A 16,437-nucleotide genomic window follows, 5' to 3' on the forward strand; every position below is an offset into this window, starting at 1 on the left:
GGATACATGAAAATTTCAATAAGCAGGTAAAGTAGAAAAGTGAAGTATAATTAAGAAAATTGGTTAGGAAAAGCAATACGAATGATGCACAGTATACGAAGCTGGGAAAGCTATCAATATCTATCATGTCATCTTTAGCTATTTAATACCAAGATGCTGTCAACAAGGATAAAAGAAACCAATATTTTTATAAAACTTAATTTAAGTGTCCACACACAATTTCATATTGTTTTTCAGCCCTGTGTTGTTGCTTATTATTTCATTTGCCTATTATTTTTAGTGAGAACAGGATAAAATGAAATGATAGAAAGTATTTCTGTCATAGTGCATTATAGGAATATCAGTGCATTTCACAAGCATGATTTAAGACAAGTCATTTTCTGCTAATAGAATAGGAGATCTGTTTTCTTACATATCTCCTGGACCATGCTTAAAAAAACACTTTATTGCTTTTTATTGCCCAAGTTTACATTGTAATACATGGTAAGTTCCAACATCTTCATACTTACATACAATCTGAATGATATTTGCATTTTGTATATATGTAGTCAAATAAAAACAGGAAAAGAATCTTGTAGCACGAAATGACTGGACAGAGCCAGAACACAAGTCTTCTGAGCCTGAGTGAGGCTAACCCTAACCCTGGTCAAGGGTGGCATTTGAGCCTCTCTTGTCCACTCCTTACTGCAGACCAGAGAGCTCGTAATCCACCTCAATTTGCTCCACACCCTCATTACTGAGCTGACTCAAATGTCTCAGTATAATACTTATTTTTTTAAAAAAGTATGAGTTTTCATAAATTAAGTTGAAGCTTGTTATCTTAAAGATGATAAAACAAAGCTTCAAAGCATTTCACTTCAAAATCAAATCAGATAATAAGGCTTATTTGAGAAGTAAGATTAAAATCACAGTTTTTTGGCATAATTAAACATTAGCTAAAATTTTTAAATGTTAATAAAAAAATTTTTAAATGTTAATAAAAAACAATTTATAAAATTTACATTGAAGAAATGTATTGAGATTGTTAAGAGATAAATGTCGAGTATTTAATTTACAAAATAATATAATTTTATCCTCATATGAAACATGATGCAGCATTTAATTTGAATAAGAAAACCATAATGATTTGCTTCTCATGACCAAGTAGCAATAATTTCACATGATCTCCATTGATGAACTTTGTTATAATAAAATTCTATTGGTAAACATTGTTGAATTACTTAAAAAATGCAAATCATGAATCAAAACATTTAGGTAAAGTTATTTTTAAATGTGTTTCTTATAGCTCCAGGAAAAGTGATTTTTTTTTTTAATTCTTGGAGCAGATGCACCTATTCTTCTTTAAGGGAAAATATATTCTCTGAACCATTATAAGAGCTGTCAAATACAAAATATAGAAATTGCCAAATATCTGTCTTTTCTCTGTCTTGGTAGCAACACAAATAAAGTTAATAAAGGTGTTACAAGAATTCAGCATTTGTAAAGTTGTTTTCAGTATGCGGCACAATCTAATTGCAATATTTGTGAACTCTAAGTTCTAGCAAAGGTCCTTGGTTTTCCTCTAATCATCCAAGACCTCTGATAGCAACACTTTAGCTAATTAATTTCAATACAATTCATAAGAATTTCTTGATTAGAAGTAGTTAATGGGGCCAACACCACGGCTCAATAGGCTAATCCTCCACCTAGCGGCGCCGGCACACCGGGTTCTAGTCCCGGTCGGGGCGCCAGATTCTGTCCCGGTTGCCCCTCTTCCAGGCCAGCTCTCTGCTGTGGCCCAGGAGTGCAGTGGAGGATGGCCCAAGTGCTTGGGCCCTGCACCCCATGGGAGACCAGGAGAAGCACCTGGCGCCTGGCTCCTGCCTTCGGATAGGCGTGGTGCGCCGGCCACAGTGCACCGGCCGCGGCGGCCATTGGAGGGTGAACCAACAGCAAAAGGAAGACCTTTCTCTCTCTCTGTCTCTCTCTCACTTGTCCACTCTGCCTGTCAAAAAAAAAAAAAAAAGTAGTTAATGTTTTATTAACTGTGTATTTGATAGGTAAAATTATATCGATAAAAAGCTGTAACTACAAAGGTACTGATAATTCATACTGTTTGTACTACACCAGGAAACCTATGTTCAAAAAAAAAATAGTTCAGTAAAACCCAGAGTATTTGGAAACAATCAGGCAAGTGTGCTAATTCACTCTAAATAATGACTCAATGTCAAAGAAGGTTTCTGTTTGGTGAATGTCATTATATCACCTACCAGTGAACAATGATATTAAATACCTAGATTCAAATCCCTTTACACAAAGAATGGGAAGTTCCCAAGTTTGGAGAAACATCCTTTTCTGTTACACACCATCCAGAGGTCAAGGCTCATTAGTGGTAAGTGCTGTGATGTGTAGAAACTGCTGTAAAGGTAATTCAGCCAACTGAAACCTAAAAAACATAAGCAACACTAAACTCCATAATCCTAGGGATAGTGAAAATGAAGGGTTCCACAAAATGTTCTGGATTTGATTATGTTTTTAGTGCCACAGGAAATCCATCAAAATCATCCATTATGCCCTTTTCTGCCTTATTAATGTTTATGACTTTGTAATTATCCAGTTCTACTTTCTTACTGTGTGAACTTGTATTGCTTGCCTTACTCTCTAAATCTCAACTTCCTTATCTATAATATATGAATAGCAGTGCCTAACGCATAGAGCTGTTGAAAGGATAAAAGCAGATGTAAAGTACTTAGAACAGTGCCTCAAACTCAGGAAGCATGCCATCAACTATTATGATTATGATCATGATCATGATTCAGTAGAGAATTTTGAACCTAGTCTTACATTTTGTTTGTGATTCAGTACACATCATTATTTCATTACATAATTATGGTAAATAGTGATATAACACAAAAATATACCTGGGAGCAACCTGAATGGGTGTTTTTGTACTCACTCTTGGTGTCCTTGATATCCTATCTGCTGAGTTTCTGCCTTTCCTGTAATGGCCACGTATAACCATTCAATTGCTACTAAGCTATCTAGGTTCATTAAATTAGTAAGCTTCACTTTACAGTCATTGCTAAATCAGTAAATTCTACCCTTGTGGCAACTGTTTACTATTGAATTTTTCCTTTATTTTCAGATTTTCTGTTTGGAGGTCCAAAGTCACCAGATGGCTGAGTAGTGACTAAGTATTGCTAATGGTAATATTGCTGAGTATTGTACTAGCAAATAAAGTAGCTAGGGGCCAACACCGTGGTGTAGCAGGGAAAGCCACTGCTTGAAGAGCCGGCATCCCATTTGAGCACCAGTTCCAGTCCAGGCTGCTACACATCTGATCCAGCTCTTTATTATGGCCTGGGAAAGCCGTGGAAAATGGCTCTAGTCTTTGGGCCCCTACACCAGTGTGGGAGACCCAGAAGAATCTCCTGGTTCCTGGCTTTGGATTGGCACAGCTCCGGCCATTATGGCCAATCAGGGAGTGAACCAGCAGATGGAAGACCATTCTCTCTCTCTCACTCTCTCTCTCTCTCTTTCTCTGTGTGTGTATATGTGTGTGTAACTCTGATTTTCAAATAAATAAATAAATCTATGTGTATGCTAATAAATCTGACTACCTTATGAACAAAACACAAAAATGAGCCAACATATTTTTAAAACAAGCAAATTTAACCTTGTAGATATTGGTATGAGTTATAAAAAGGATTTCTACAAAATAAAATGGAAGTAAAAATATGACTATCCATTGACCTAAAAATCTAAGTTGAGGGGTAGGTATTTGACCTAGGGGTTAAAGATACATATTAAGATGTCCACATTCCATATCAGAGTGGATTCCTGATTCTGGCTCCTGACTCCAGCTTTCAACCAACACAGACCATGGTAGACACTAGGTAGTGGATCAAGAGGTTGAGTTCCTGCCACTCACACAGAAGACCTAGACTGAGTTCCTAACTCTGCTACAGCTGTGCAAGCATTTAGGGTGTGAACCTGTAGGTGGGAACTCTATTTCTACCTCTCTGTCTCTCAAATAAGTAAATTAATTTAAAAAAAAAAACCCAAATTGAAAAATGCAAAATAAAATCATGGGTGAACTGTAACACAAAATCCATTATATTATATTGGATTGTTTGTCACTTTAATCCAGCTAAATACACAATATTTCTAAGAATTATTATTAAAAAGTCTTAATGTATACCTAGAATCCTAGAAAATCTCAAAAATCAACATTGTTTCTTTTAGAATTTATCTCTTTTTCATAGAGGGTAGGTTTTCAGTTCAAATTAAGAAATAAAAAGGTAAAGAATGATGTCATTTCACTGTGAAAGAAAAACACTTCAGTGGACAATTACAGCCAGATAAGGCGGCACAGGTCCCTCAGGGGATGTAGAAGCCAGGGCCTTCTACTTTCCTTACAAAAGTTCGCTGTATCCCTAACCATCTCACCATACACAAGTATGTAAAAACCTTCACATGGGACATCTTTAAAATTTGATGCTGTTAATTCATTCCTCTCTAAATATTGCCCAGATAATCATTCAGCTCTTAAGCAATTACATAATCATTGAAAATAGAAGATTCAGCCTTCCTTTGAAAAATTGCAAACGCTGAATTATCAGCATCAAAATACATACATTGTGATAGTCAATAATTATTTGAGGAGGAGAGATGATATGAAGAAAAAAAAAGAAAATGATATGAAGAATAAAGGTGAAAAGTTAAATCTATTCACCCAAGATCCCAGCTCTCCCAGCCAGTAACTTGGTGCTAAGCAGTTAGTTACACATTTGTCAGTCGCTCACCCTCAGCACACTTAGAGATTTTGAACATGTGGATTATAAACTGATAATATCGAATATTTACTGAGTGCCTAGTAAGCACTTTATGTACATTATTTCATTTTATCCATATAAAATTACTTATTTTACAGATGAGAAAATTGAGGCATGGAAAGTGCTATGGTCTAGACATGGTTTTTGCCCAAAGGTGCATGTGCTGTCACCCTGTTCCTTAGTGTGGAGCCTAGAGTAGGGTGGTTAGGTCATGGAAGTACCACCCTCTGGAGGGATTAATGCTGGTCTTGTCAACTGACTGAGTTCTCACAAGAGTGGGTTATTATCAGCGAGGCCACCCCATACATTTTGTCCCTTCTGTATGCAGCCATTGCCCTTTGCTTTTTCACCACTGTTGTGACACAGCTAGCAGGGCCCTCAAAAGAAACAGACATGACTGCCCGATCTTGGACTTTCAGCCTTCAAAACTCTGAGCTTCAATAATCATCTTTTCTTAATAAGTAAGTACCCAGCTCAGGTATTCAGTTATAACAATAGAAAACAGACTAATACAGACAGGTTAACAGACTTCACAAATAAATGGTGCAGACCAGGACTGTACAAACTTCCATCAGACTCCAAAGTCAGGGCTGTTAAACCAGCAGTATCAAGTAGCAAGGCAACAATAAATGAACCTGTTGGGTTGAGTGGGTTGAATATTTGTTTCATGCTTCACTTGGTACTTGCTGTCTCCACATTTCCATAATCAAGCAGAGGAAGTCTGAATAAGAAACTGTTGCCCCTTTGACAGCTCAGGCCACCAGTCAAGGGACTAGTAGGTGTCCCCATAGTCACAACTTAGCACGTGGCGGATTGGGACTATTCCTCAGTAAAACACAGCATCTTCATAAGCAGGTTGTGACTAAAATTGTGGCTCTTCTGATGTTAAAAATAACTTCAAAAATATGACAAATTAACACTGAACACTCTCAAAAGCAAGCACTGTAGCAAAAATATTTTTAGATAATATATAATATTAAAACAAAATCTTAAAGTTTGAAATGTATGTCAGATAAACACAGGTTATCCTAGGTTTTCAAATCTAATTTAAGGAAACATCAATACAAATGGTTTTCTGAATTTGTTAATTTAGAGATTTTAAATTAACTGTTTCATCTTTCTGATAAGAATAATAATTCAACAAGGTATGCTATGAAAGCACATAAATCTAGAACTCTGAAGGAATTTTAATGAACAAATTAGCCAATTCAAAATTTAAATAAAAAGCTAACACCATGTGCCCTCTTTTGTTTTAGGACTGTAAAATTTAAAATTAATATATACCAAAGACAAACTCAGTAAACGGATTTCCCTCTCAACAAAAACTATTAGAAAACATACCTTGCGTGACAAAGATTTGAGGGGTACTCCAGTCACTCCATGTTCCTGGACCGTCCAGTCTCCTGCCCCTCACCTGAGCCTTGTATGAAGACCCAGGAAGCACAATGTCTACTAGCAGGAATGTAGCTGATACAATCTCAGCAACCTGTTGAATATTATTTTAAAACATCAGAGCAGCAAGTGATGGGATCTTTATCAAAATTGGCCATAAGCAGACCCCAACAAATTTCAAAGAAGTAAAATCTTACATGGTAGTTACCTGGCCATAACCGTATTAAACAAACCAAAAAGCAAAATAACAAATGTTTACACATTAGTCAGTGAAATGTTATTAGTCCATGGGTCCAAGAAACCTCATAAGGACAATTAGCAACAATTGTAACTGAATGGTAATGAACAAATGACCTTTAGAATTTTGAGAAATGCAGCCAAAGATAGGGGAGCTTCCGGCTGCCACTGCCTTCTACAGCCATGTGTTGCATGCAGAGTGGAATGATAAGCAGCTGTAGTGCAGGGACCAAAATGCAGGGTACAAACCAGAGGGAAGGTTTGTTTAAAACAGCCAAGAGCTGAGCATTACCTACCAAACACATTCAGTTTTCCAATAAAATACTCAGTTATTCAACTCTCTGGCCTTTGAAAACTGTGGGTGAGGGTGTCACAGACTAAAAATGATGAAAAGCGTCAGTAATAAATGAAACAGGACTGGGTTACTGATATTTAAACTCCTATCGTCTCTGATTCACAGATGAGAAAGCTGAAGCCTGCAGAAGCCTTAACTCTGGTCCTTCCATTCCCAACGCTAAAGACTCCCCTGCAGCTCTGTGTGAAAACAGTCTTAAAAACTTAGCCTTTATCTTAAAAGAATGGTTTTTATTGCTAAATTACATACACTGCATTTCATAAAGTGCCAAAGTACTCACAAGGCCCAAGAGGCCCTTCCTGAGCTCCTCTTCCTCTTCCCCTCCCTGTATCTGCCCATCCTCATCCACTGTGCTAACTCACTCCCCTTCCGGCTCAGCCACCCTGGCCTCTGCACTGCTCTTCTGTTTGGAAACCCAGTTCCAGGAGACATCGACATCATCACCTCCTCCCACTCCTTGCTCAAATGGCACCCTCTCCAGCAGGCCTCACCAATGTCCATTTAATGTACAATCATCCCTCCCCAAGCAGTGCTCCCAAACTCCCCTTAGCCTGTTAATATATACCAGTGTTGCTTGATGCACAGAGAACTGTTCTTGACACCTAGTAGGGTCACAACAAGTGAATGAATGAATGCAAAAAAATGACCTGGCACATGTTACAGCAAAAATGCATACACTGCCTGTGAACAAATATACTGAGCAATTAAAAAGTCAGATTGAAATGTAACATCAGTAAACTTCATGTGAAAAAAAATTGATTATGAATTCAAGTCTCTGTTAACTGGACACACACACACACACACAAAATCATGTTCAACATAATGACATTTTGGTCAACTACAAACAGCACACATGATAGGGGTCTCATAAAGTTATAATAGACCTGAAAAATTCCTACCACCTAATGACATCACAGGCAACATAACACTCACAGTGCAAACTATTCCTCAGAGGTCTGTAGTGACGCTGATATAAACAAACAGTATTGCTAGCCATATACAATTATGAACGGTACTTAACACTTGACACAGACAATAAATGACCATGTTACTGATTTATACACTTGCTACACTATAATTTTATTGTTATTTTTGTATGGCAAAAAATAAAATTACTGTAAAATGGTATGCTGTGTATCAGGTCACAGCCTCACACATTGTGGGTTTCCCAGGACTCTTGACTGCATCAAGAAGTGATGCCAAGACTTACACTACAGATCTCTTTCTGTCACTCTGCCTTTCAAATAAATAAATCTTATGAAAAAAGCACGTGGGCCCCTGCCACCCATGTAGGAGATCAGGATGGAGTTCCTGGCTCATGGCTTTGGCCTGGCGCAACCTTAGCCATCTGGGGAGTGAACCAGCAGATGTCAACAATTCTTTCTCTGTCTCTCCCTCTCTCTCTGTCACCCTGCATTTCAAACAAATAAAACAAATTAAAAAAACTAAGCCATCAAGGTGTATATAAATATACTCTATGATGTTCACAAAATAAAATCACCTAATGGTCAGATTCTCAGAATATATTTTTGTCATTAAGCAACATGATTGTATACATATATATACACAAACAAATACGTGTATATATTTACACACACACACACACATACATGAGGGTACTTCAAAAGCTTTATGGAAAATAGAATTAAAAGATAAATTTATTTTGGTGCAAAAACTGAAGTCCATGCATAGTTTTTTCACAATACACATTTTCATTAATGCCTTAAAGGACCCTTGTAGGCACAGATTTCACAAATTTTTGCAAAAAAATAAACTTACCTTTTAGTTCCATTTCCCACAAGCTTTTTGAAGTGCCTCTCTCTCTATATGAGAGCCATAAGGATTATGTTCAGTTACAATTCATCCTGCTGAGCAGGTATATTCAGTACGCAGAACGTAATTTCTGAGGACTTGAGGATTCCTCAGTTACTCTTCAACTTCTGATTTTGTTTACCAAAATATACTTACTTCTCTTATAATTGTTGTGGAATTCTCTGAGTATTTCACTTGATATTGCAGTGGAAATGGTACCTGAGCTGGGTTGGACCAAGAAATCTTTAAATTGCCCCTGTCCGTGATTTCCATACGCAAGCCTAACGGTGCATCAGGCTTCACTTAAGGAAAAAAAAAGCAACATTTTGCAAACTTTTATTTAATAAATATAAATTGTGAAAGTACAACTTTTGGATTATAGCAGTTTTTCCTCCCATAACGACCCTCTTACCTGCAAACCATCCCATATCCTAATCCCTCTCCCATTCCATTCTTCATTAAGATTCATTTTTAATTATCTTTATATACAGAAGATCAACTTAGTATATACTAAGTAAAGATTTCAACAGTTTGCACCTACACAGACACACAAAGTATAAAGTGCTGTTTGAATACTCGTATTACCGTTAATTCTCATAGTACAACACATTAAGGACAGAGATCCTACGTGGGGAGTAAGGGCACAGTGACTCCTGTTGTTGATTTAACAATTGACACAAAGAGAGCAATTTTAAGTCAAATAAATTTCATGATAATCATATCTGAATAAAAGGAACTCAGAATTAATTTTCAGCATATCCTGCTTTTCCGCTATTTAAAAGGGTGCCTTTATTCAGAGCTGTTTACAGAACCAAAACAAAGTTATACTACTGTGTCTCCTCCTTGCCCCTTATCAGAGCAAGCCATGTATCTTAATTTCCTTCCTTTTAAGTGGTTAATCAGTAAGTGAGATTATTTTGATAAGTAATACTGTAAAAACACTTAACATTATTTAATCCAGCATTCCTCAAATTTATTTGAAGTCTCCTCCCAACCCTACCCACCTCACTTGTGAAACCATTTGGAACACACATAGAAATACCCAAAATTTAGCATATCTATTGATTTAAAATAATAACAATCAAGACATACCTACTAAAGTAACCCAGAACACAAATAGTAACATGCATAAATGCAGCATCAGCAGGCCCTGCCTTGTCACCAGAAGTAGGCATGAAGTTTCTTCACTTAATGAGTTTAACTTGGTAGATGACTTCTGTGTTCAAATGTATGCGTGTATATTGATGTATGCATATGTGTTTGTATTTATAAGTATGTGGCTATATATGTGCACACCCATACATAGTTTCAAACAACAAACCAAACCTTTGAAATATTTGTAGAAACAATTTAAACATCTTAACAATGGTTCATATCATAATGGAAATCTATAAAACATACAATAAAAATCATAATGTAGAAGAATACTGAAAACGTTTCATTTGTTCTTTTGTGTCTTTGTTTTGCTCCATGGTGTCTTTCAAAATGTTTCATATTTATTCTTGGGTTTCTGATTTGTTAAATTTAGCAAATAAAAAGGATATGAACAAATGTATATTTAAAATAAAAGTGTTTCCAAAATGGTAGATAACAGATGATGTATTTTCTTCTTTGCACATTTTAATACTTCGCGAGGTTTTTACAATTAATAAGAATCACTCATATACACAGAAATTATCATTATACTGAAGCAGTTAGTGATTTAAATTTTATTTTTAATAAAATAGCACAATATATTATCTACATTGCATATTTTCAGGAAATTGGACAGTTTTCTCTTTTGCTTTGGTCAAAATTTGACAAATTACAAATTTTAGTTACTATAAAGCTAAACATCAGTCTGGAAACCACATGTGAAATTCAAAACAAAACAAAGACACCAAAGAGAAGTGAAATCAAAAAGTACAAACTACTACCCATTTCCTAACTGCATACCATTATGCATCAGCATTAGAAATTTAAAAAGAAATTTTCCTGGATCCCCTATAGATCAGCTGTATATATATATATATATATATATATATATATATATATATATATATATAGATACCCCCCCCACACACACACACACATACACACCTATCTGCCTCTTTCAAAGCATTGTTCCTCAGAAAAGCTGGTGGTTCTCACTCTTCATATCCCATGCCCTGACCAATCTAACTCTGGTCAGATCTTCCTCATCAGCCCACTGAAAATGCCCTTATCAAGGTCATTACCCTTCACCAAATCCAATGTCAGTTTCTAGTTCGTCTTGTTCTCCCTGCTGCAGCATTACACACAGATGCGACTCCCTTCTTCTTGAAATACTTTCTTCACTTGATTCCCATTCTCACTGATCACCCCCTCATTCTATTCCTGAACTGTAAACAGGTGATCTCACACAATCCCATAAACCTCTATTTGCTAATAATTCCCAACTTTATCTGCCCTGAAATTTAAACTAATATTATCCAACTGTCCACTCAACATCTCTTGAAATTTTAACAGGCATTTCAAATATAATGTGTTGAAAATAGAACAATTTCTGCACACACACCTAATCCTCCCTGAGTGTCCCTGTCTCTGTACCAGTCTAAGGCTTATCCTGATTCCTCTCTGTCCTTCATATCCTCTAATCCAACCCACTACAGTGGTCAGCACCATCTTCCAAAGGGATCCAAAGGGATCCACATCTATCAGTTCTTCATTTCTTCACTGATAGAACTCTAAACCACCTGGACTATCCCCAAAGCCCCCCATGTTGGCTCCTTCCTCCAGTCTTCCAAATATGCCTCACTTCCTTCCCTATCAATTTCATTCTCCAAAGAGCAGAGTAAATTTAAACACACACACATCTGATCATATCAGTCCTCTAATTCCAAAGTTGCCATTGCAACTAGAATAAAGCCCAAACTCTGCAATACTGGCCTCATATGCTCTATACCCTAGTAATAAGTAGAACCACAACTCCTAATATTCTCGTATCTCATTTACTCCAAGTACCGGAGCCTTCTCTTTTGTTCTCAAATTTACAAATTCACTCCATCTCAAGGAGTTTGTGAATTTTGTTCTTCCTGCTTGGAGCACCTTTTGCTCTGGATGTTGGCATGAATGCCTCCTCTGCACTCAATTAAAAAGCCAAGCCCTAAAAGAGAAGTCTTTGACCTCCCTAGAAGGAATACCAACTGCAATCTGGACACTCCATCACACTACCATTTTTCTTTAAGGACACCTACAATCTTGGGATATTGTCAAACATGCTCAAATATATGGAAAAAGATTTTCTTCAAAATCATCCCTGTAAGAAGACAAATTTAAGAAATTTCTCAGGGCCAATGCTGTGGTGTAGTAGGTTGAGCCTCTGCCTGGCATCCCATATGAGCACCAGTTTGAGTCCTGGCTGCTCCTCTTCCGATCCAGCTCCCTGATATGGCGTGGGGAAAGCATAGAGGATAGCCCAAGTGCTTAGGCCTTTGCACCCGTGTGGGAGATTCGGAGGAGGCTACTGGCTTCTGGCTTCGGATAACCCAGTTCTGGCCATTGTGGCCATTTGAGGAGTGAACCAGAGGATGGAAGACCTCTCTCTGTCTCTTCCTCTTTATGTCTGTAGCTCTACCTTGCAAATAAATAAATAAAATCTTAAAAAAAGAGAAATCTTTCAAGTTATTATAAATTCTATCATAATATTATCCCTTAACTACTTCATTTGAAAAACAATTCAATTTGATAATGACTCAAAATACTTCTTAAAAATTCACCAAGGGGGAACTGGATTTGGAAAGAAAAGAAGATGGCATTTAATAAAGAATGTGCAATTTTTCTGGGTTATAATTTCTTGCTTGAATTACATGGATGTTAATGTAATCATGCTGTGGGAATCACAAATATATCCCCAGAGGAAAGTTATTTGAAAGCCCTAATCTTAAGATATGGGATCATGCACAGATTTTAAAACTGTTATACCTCAAGTAAATAGAAAGAAATTGGAGGTGTAGAGAAAATAATGTCAGATACTTTGAAAAAATTGTTCCAATGAGGTAAAATCAATGATGCAAATCAGATGTAGAGTTGGATTATAATTATTTCAGGAAATTTAAGAGGAAACTAATAACACTGCTAATCCATAACTAATATACAATTTAACATATGTACATGAACTGAGTTAATAAATGAAACATTTCAAGTTAACACTTGGCTTTATTATTCATTTGTAATTGTGTGTTCAAGTTATTAAGGATTTCTGTACCAAGAAAATGGGGCACTGCCTATGGTTTCAGCTTCTTACAATCAAGTTTGTATGCTAAATTACTTGCTGATTTACCTTTTTAATCATTTCACCTGCCCAATATTTATACCCTTCTAGGAGGTAGGAACCTTGCCTCATTCTTTGCTATTTCTCCAAATCCTCGAATAGACTTGAACCTTTAAGAAATATTTATTGAAGCAATAAATGCAGGCAAGAAGCATCCCTCTAATTATTTGATTTATTTCTAGAAAGAATTATCTGAGATGTGAAAAACTGACAACCGAACAATACATGTCCATGAGACTGATGCAGGCTTTAAACAAACCAAACTGCTTTTAAGAAGGAATTTAAGTGACATGATAGAGAAGTCAACCCTGCTGTTAAATCATTCCATAGTGACCCCTAGTGCTACACTTACCGTGATTTATAGCATTGGTCAATGGGAGATAAGCTAGAGAAAAATTTTGTCAACAACGTTTAGCCTGTCTGGATGGCTGATGTTTAACTGTATTACCATTTTATGTACAACTTACCGACATTTATGAGCTGAACCGACATGAGAGGGGACTGCAAAAACACTCCACCAGATGTGACTTTGAAATACATAAGAAGGGTGTAGTTGAGCTTGGCTGCTGGCACAGGCACATGACACTCACAACGCTCATGAACACTGCAGTTGCACTGCACCATCTGGAAAGTGCCTTTCTGGGGGACCAGAAGAGAATCTTCTAACATTTCAGGCCTATATTTAAAAATAAGACCTAAATATTAACATAGATGTGAACATATTAGGCAGGTTTCACAATAAGGACACTGTATCCAAATTGAAATAAGCTTTATGGACATCCAGCTTAAAAGATATCTGGGGAAAAACAGATATATTATATCCAAAAAATGAAGATAAGGATTACAGCAGGTTTATCATCAAATATTGCATAAGCAAAAAATGGAAAAAATCACAGTGAAGTACTAAAAAGAGAGAAACACTGCAATCCTAAAACCCTACACCCACTGAAACATCTTTCAAAATAAAGGTGAGATGAAGGGTTTTTACAGGTAGCCCAGAATATAAAGAGTTCAATACCATGAAGCCTGCATTATAAAAAATGCTAAAGAATGTAATACAGTCTTAGTGAATTGGCCCCCTTTCTGTTACAAAATGGCCTTCTTTAAGGAAAAGGAAAATGAGAACATTCAAAAATCCAGTTTCATACAAAGAATGAAACTGAATGAAAAGGATGAATATCTATGGAATATTTAAAACAAAAGTGTGGGATCTGTCACACAGATCAGAGTAAAGTACATGACTTCAGCATGACCTTAGGAAGGGAGAACTCTAAATATACAGCTGTAGTGGTTACATACATATATATGAAGTGGCACATCACGTAGAGATAAAATACCACTTAGACTATACTACATTAAAGATATATATATTGTAAATGCTAAAGTAACCTTTAAAATAATAAAACAAGAAGATGTAGCTAATAAGCAATAAAGGAGATTAAATAGAATCATAAAAAAATGTTCCATTTGGCCGGCGCCGCAGCTCACTTGGCTAATCCTCTGCCTACGGCGCCAGCACACCAAGTTCTAGTCCCAGTTGGGACGCCGGATTCTGTCCCAGAATCTCTTCCAGCCAGCTCTCTGCTGTGGCCCAGGAAGGCAGTGCTTGGGCCCTGCACCCGCATGGGAGACCAGGAGGAAGCACCTGGCTCCTGGCTTTGGATTGGCGAGTACACCGGCTGTAGCGGCCATTTGGTGGGTGAACCAGCGGAAAGGAAGACCTTTCTTCTCTCTGTCTCTCTCTCTCTCTCACTGTCTAACTCTGCCTGTCAAAAAAAAAAAGTTCCATTAAAAAGAGAAAAAGTAACAAAAAACAAATGAGAAAAAAACCCTAAACATAGCCATAATCATATTAAATACATTCTACACATCTTGTTTAAAAGGCAGAGACTATCAACCTGGATTAAGAAGCCCAATTCAATTATAGATTGCATTCATGGAAACAATTATAAAGCACAAATAAGTACAAGGAAACAGGTGGGAAAAGATAAATCATTACACGGTTATTCTGAAGAATGCTGGAATGGCTATTCTAACATTGGACAAAGTAGTTCTCAAAGCAACAAGCATTACCAGAGTAAAGAAGGTCATTTCACAGTGAAAAGGGGGTCAATTCACCAAGAACACATAATAATCCAAAACATTTATGCAGCTCATAAGAATTTCATAAAATGAGTACATGAAGCAAAAAGTTTATAGAAACAGACTAACCCACAACTACTGATGGAAATTTATGTATCCTTCTCCTAATAACTGATATAACAAGCAGACAGAGACCAGTAAGGACATAGACTTTAATAGTACTCCCACCTTGATTAATAATCATTGCAAGAATACTTCATCCAGCTATAGCAAAATGCACATTCTACTCAAGAGCACATAGTACATTTGGCAAGGCAGACAATATTCTGGGTCTCAAAACAAATCTCAACAAGTTTAAAAAATATTCAAGTTACACAAAAATAGAATAAATAACAGAAATCAATAATAAAGATATATGGGAAGGCCCTAAATATTTGGAAACTTAAAAATACACTTCTAAATAACCATCAAAGAAGAAATCAGAAAAATAATTTAAAGTAAATAAAAATGAAAACACAGCATATAAAAATGTGAGGCATTATTTAAAGTGATAACTTCAAGGAAAATTACAACATTAAAGGCAGAGACTGAATACCAATTTTCAAAAAGAAGAAAGATCAAAGACCTCGGCTTCCATCCTGACACACCAGTGGAAAATAAGAGAACATTAAACCTAACTGAACAAGAGATAGTAAATTAATATCAGATATGAATGCAACAAAATGGAAAACAAAGAAATAGCAGAGATCAAGAAAGTCAAAAGCAGTTTAAGGTAAATAAAATTGATGACTGACCAGGAAAACTAAAGAACTACACAAATTAACAAAATAAGAAAATGGTGGCATAGGGAGGGAGCTTACTGCTCTAGTCTAGGGGAGGATAGTTTTTTAAAAAGTGGATAGAGTGCAATCTCAGGGAACAGTTAAGGAGAAAATGGCAGAGGAAACTCCATGCAAACTTGGGGGACGCTGAGGACCTATGTGCAGAGTGTGGACACACAGCTTGAGACCACAGCAGTCAGGAGCCTCAGCAGCAGCTTTGGAGTAAGGTGAGACTAGATTATGCAGCTGAAGCCACTGGCCATAAAGCTGTGGGAAGAGCCTGGCATGGGCCTATCTTGGAGCCCTGTGGGGGAGAGTTTATCTGACAACCTAGAGGGATTAAAAAGGGGGTGTAATTCTCTCTCCCCAACCACCCAGCACTAGGGGCCATTCTGGACATACATAACAGCTGCACCCGCTCATATCTGCATGCCCAGCAACCAGCTGAGAGGAGACACCTGAGTCTGGCTGGGAGCACTGACAGGCGTCTGTGTGCTCGTGACTGTGGGAGCCTTGTATGACAGGTCTGTGAAAACAATGTGGCTGGGACTTTGGGCATTCACTGTGGGTGGCACCACATGCTCAGGGCTCCCTGATTCTCTGGTGAGGATCATTGCTGCAGGATCCGAATTC

The 16,437-nt window shown here is 37.0% G+C and overlaps 1 protein-coding gene across 11 annotated transcripts in view; it reads right to left on the minus strand.

Annotated features, from left to right (window-relative positions):
* The window catches only part of LEPR (leptin receptor), a 213,706-nt gene that overhangs the window by 44,150 nt on the left and 153,119 nt on the right, over positions 1–16,437 (minus strand). For all 11 annotated transcript variants that reach the window (XM_070078340.1, XM_070078339.1, XM_070078338.1 and 8 more), the window contains 3 exons: positions 13,369–13,577; positions 8,767–8,912; positions 6,156–6,300 (listed from right to left, as the gene is read on the minus strand). In XM_070078340.1, coding sequence (XP_069934441.1) covers positions 6,156–6,300; positions 8,767–8,912; positions 13,369–13,577 — 500 coding nt within the window. The remainder of the gene's footprint in view (positions 1–6,155; positions 6,301–8,766; positions 8,913–13,368; positions 13,578–16,437) is intronic.

This window comes from Oryctolagus cuniculus, chromosome 7 (genome assembly GCF_964237555.1).
Source record: "Oryctolagus cuniculus chromosome 7, mOryCun1.1, whole genome shotgun sequence".
Classification (NCBI taxonomy): domain Eukaryota; kingdom Metazoa; phylum Chordata; class Mammalia; order Lagomorpha; family Leporidae; genus Oryctolagus; species Oryctolagus cuniculus.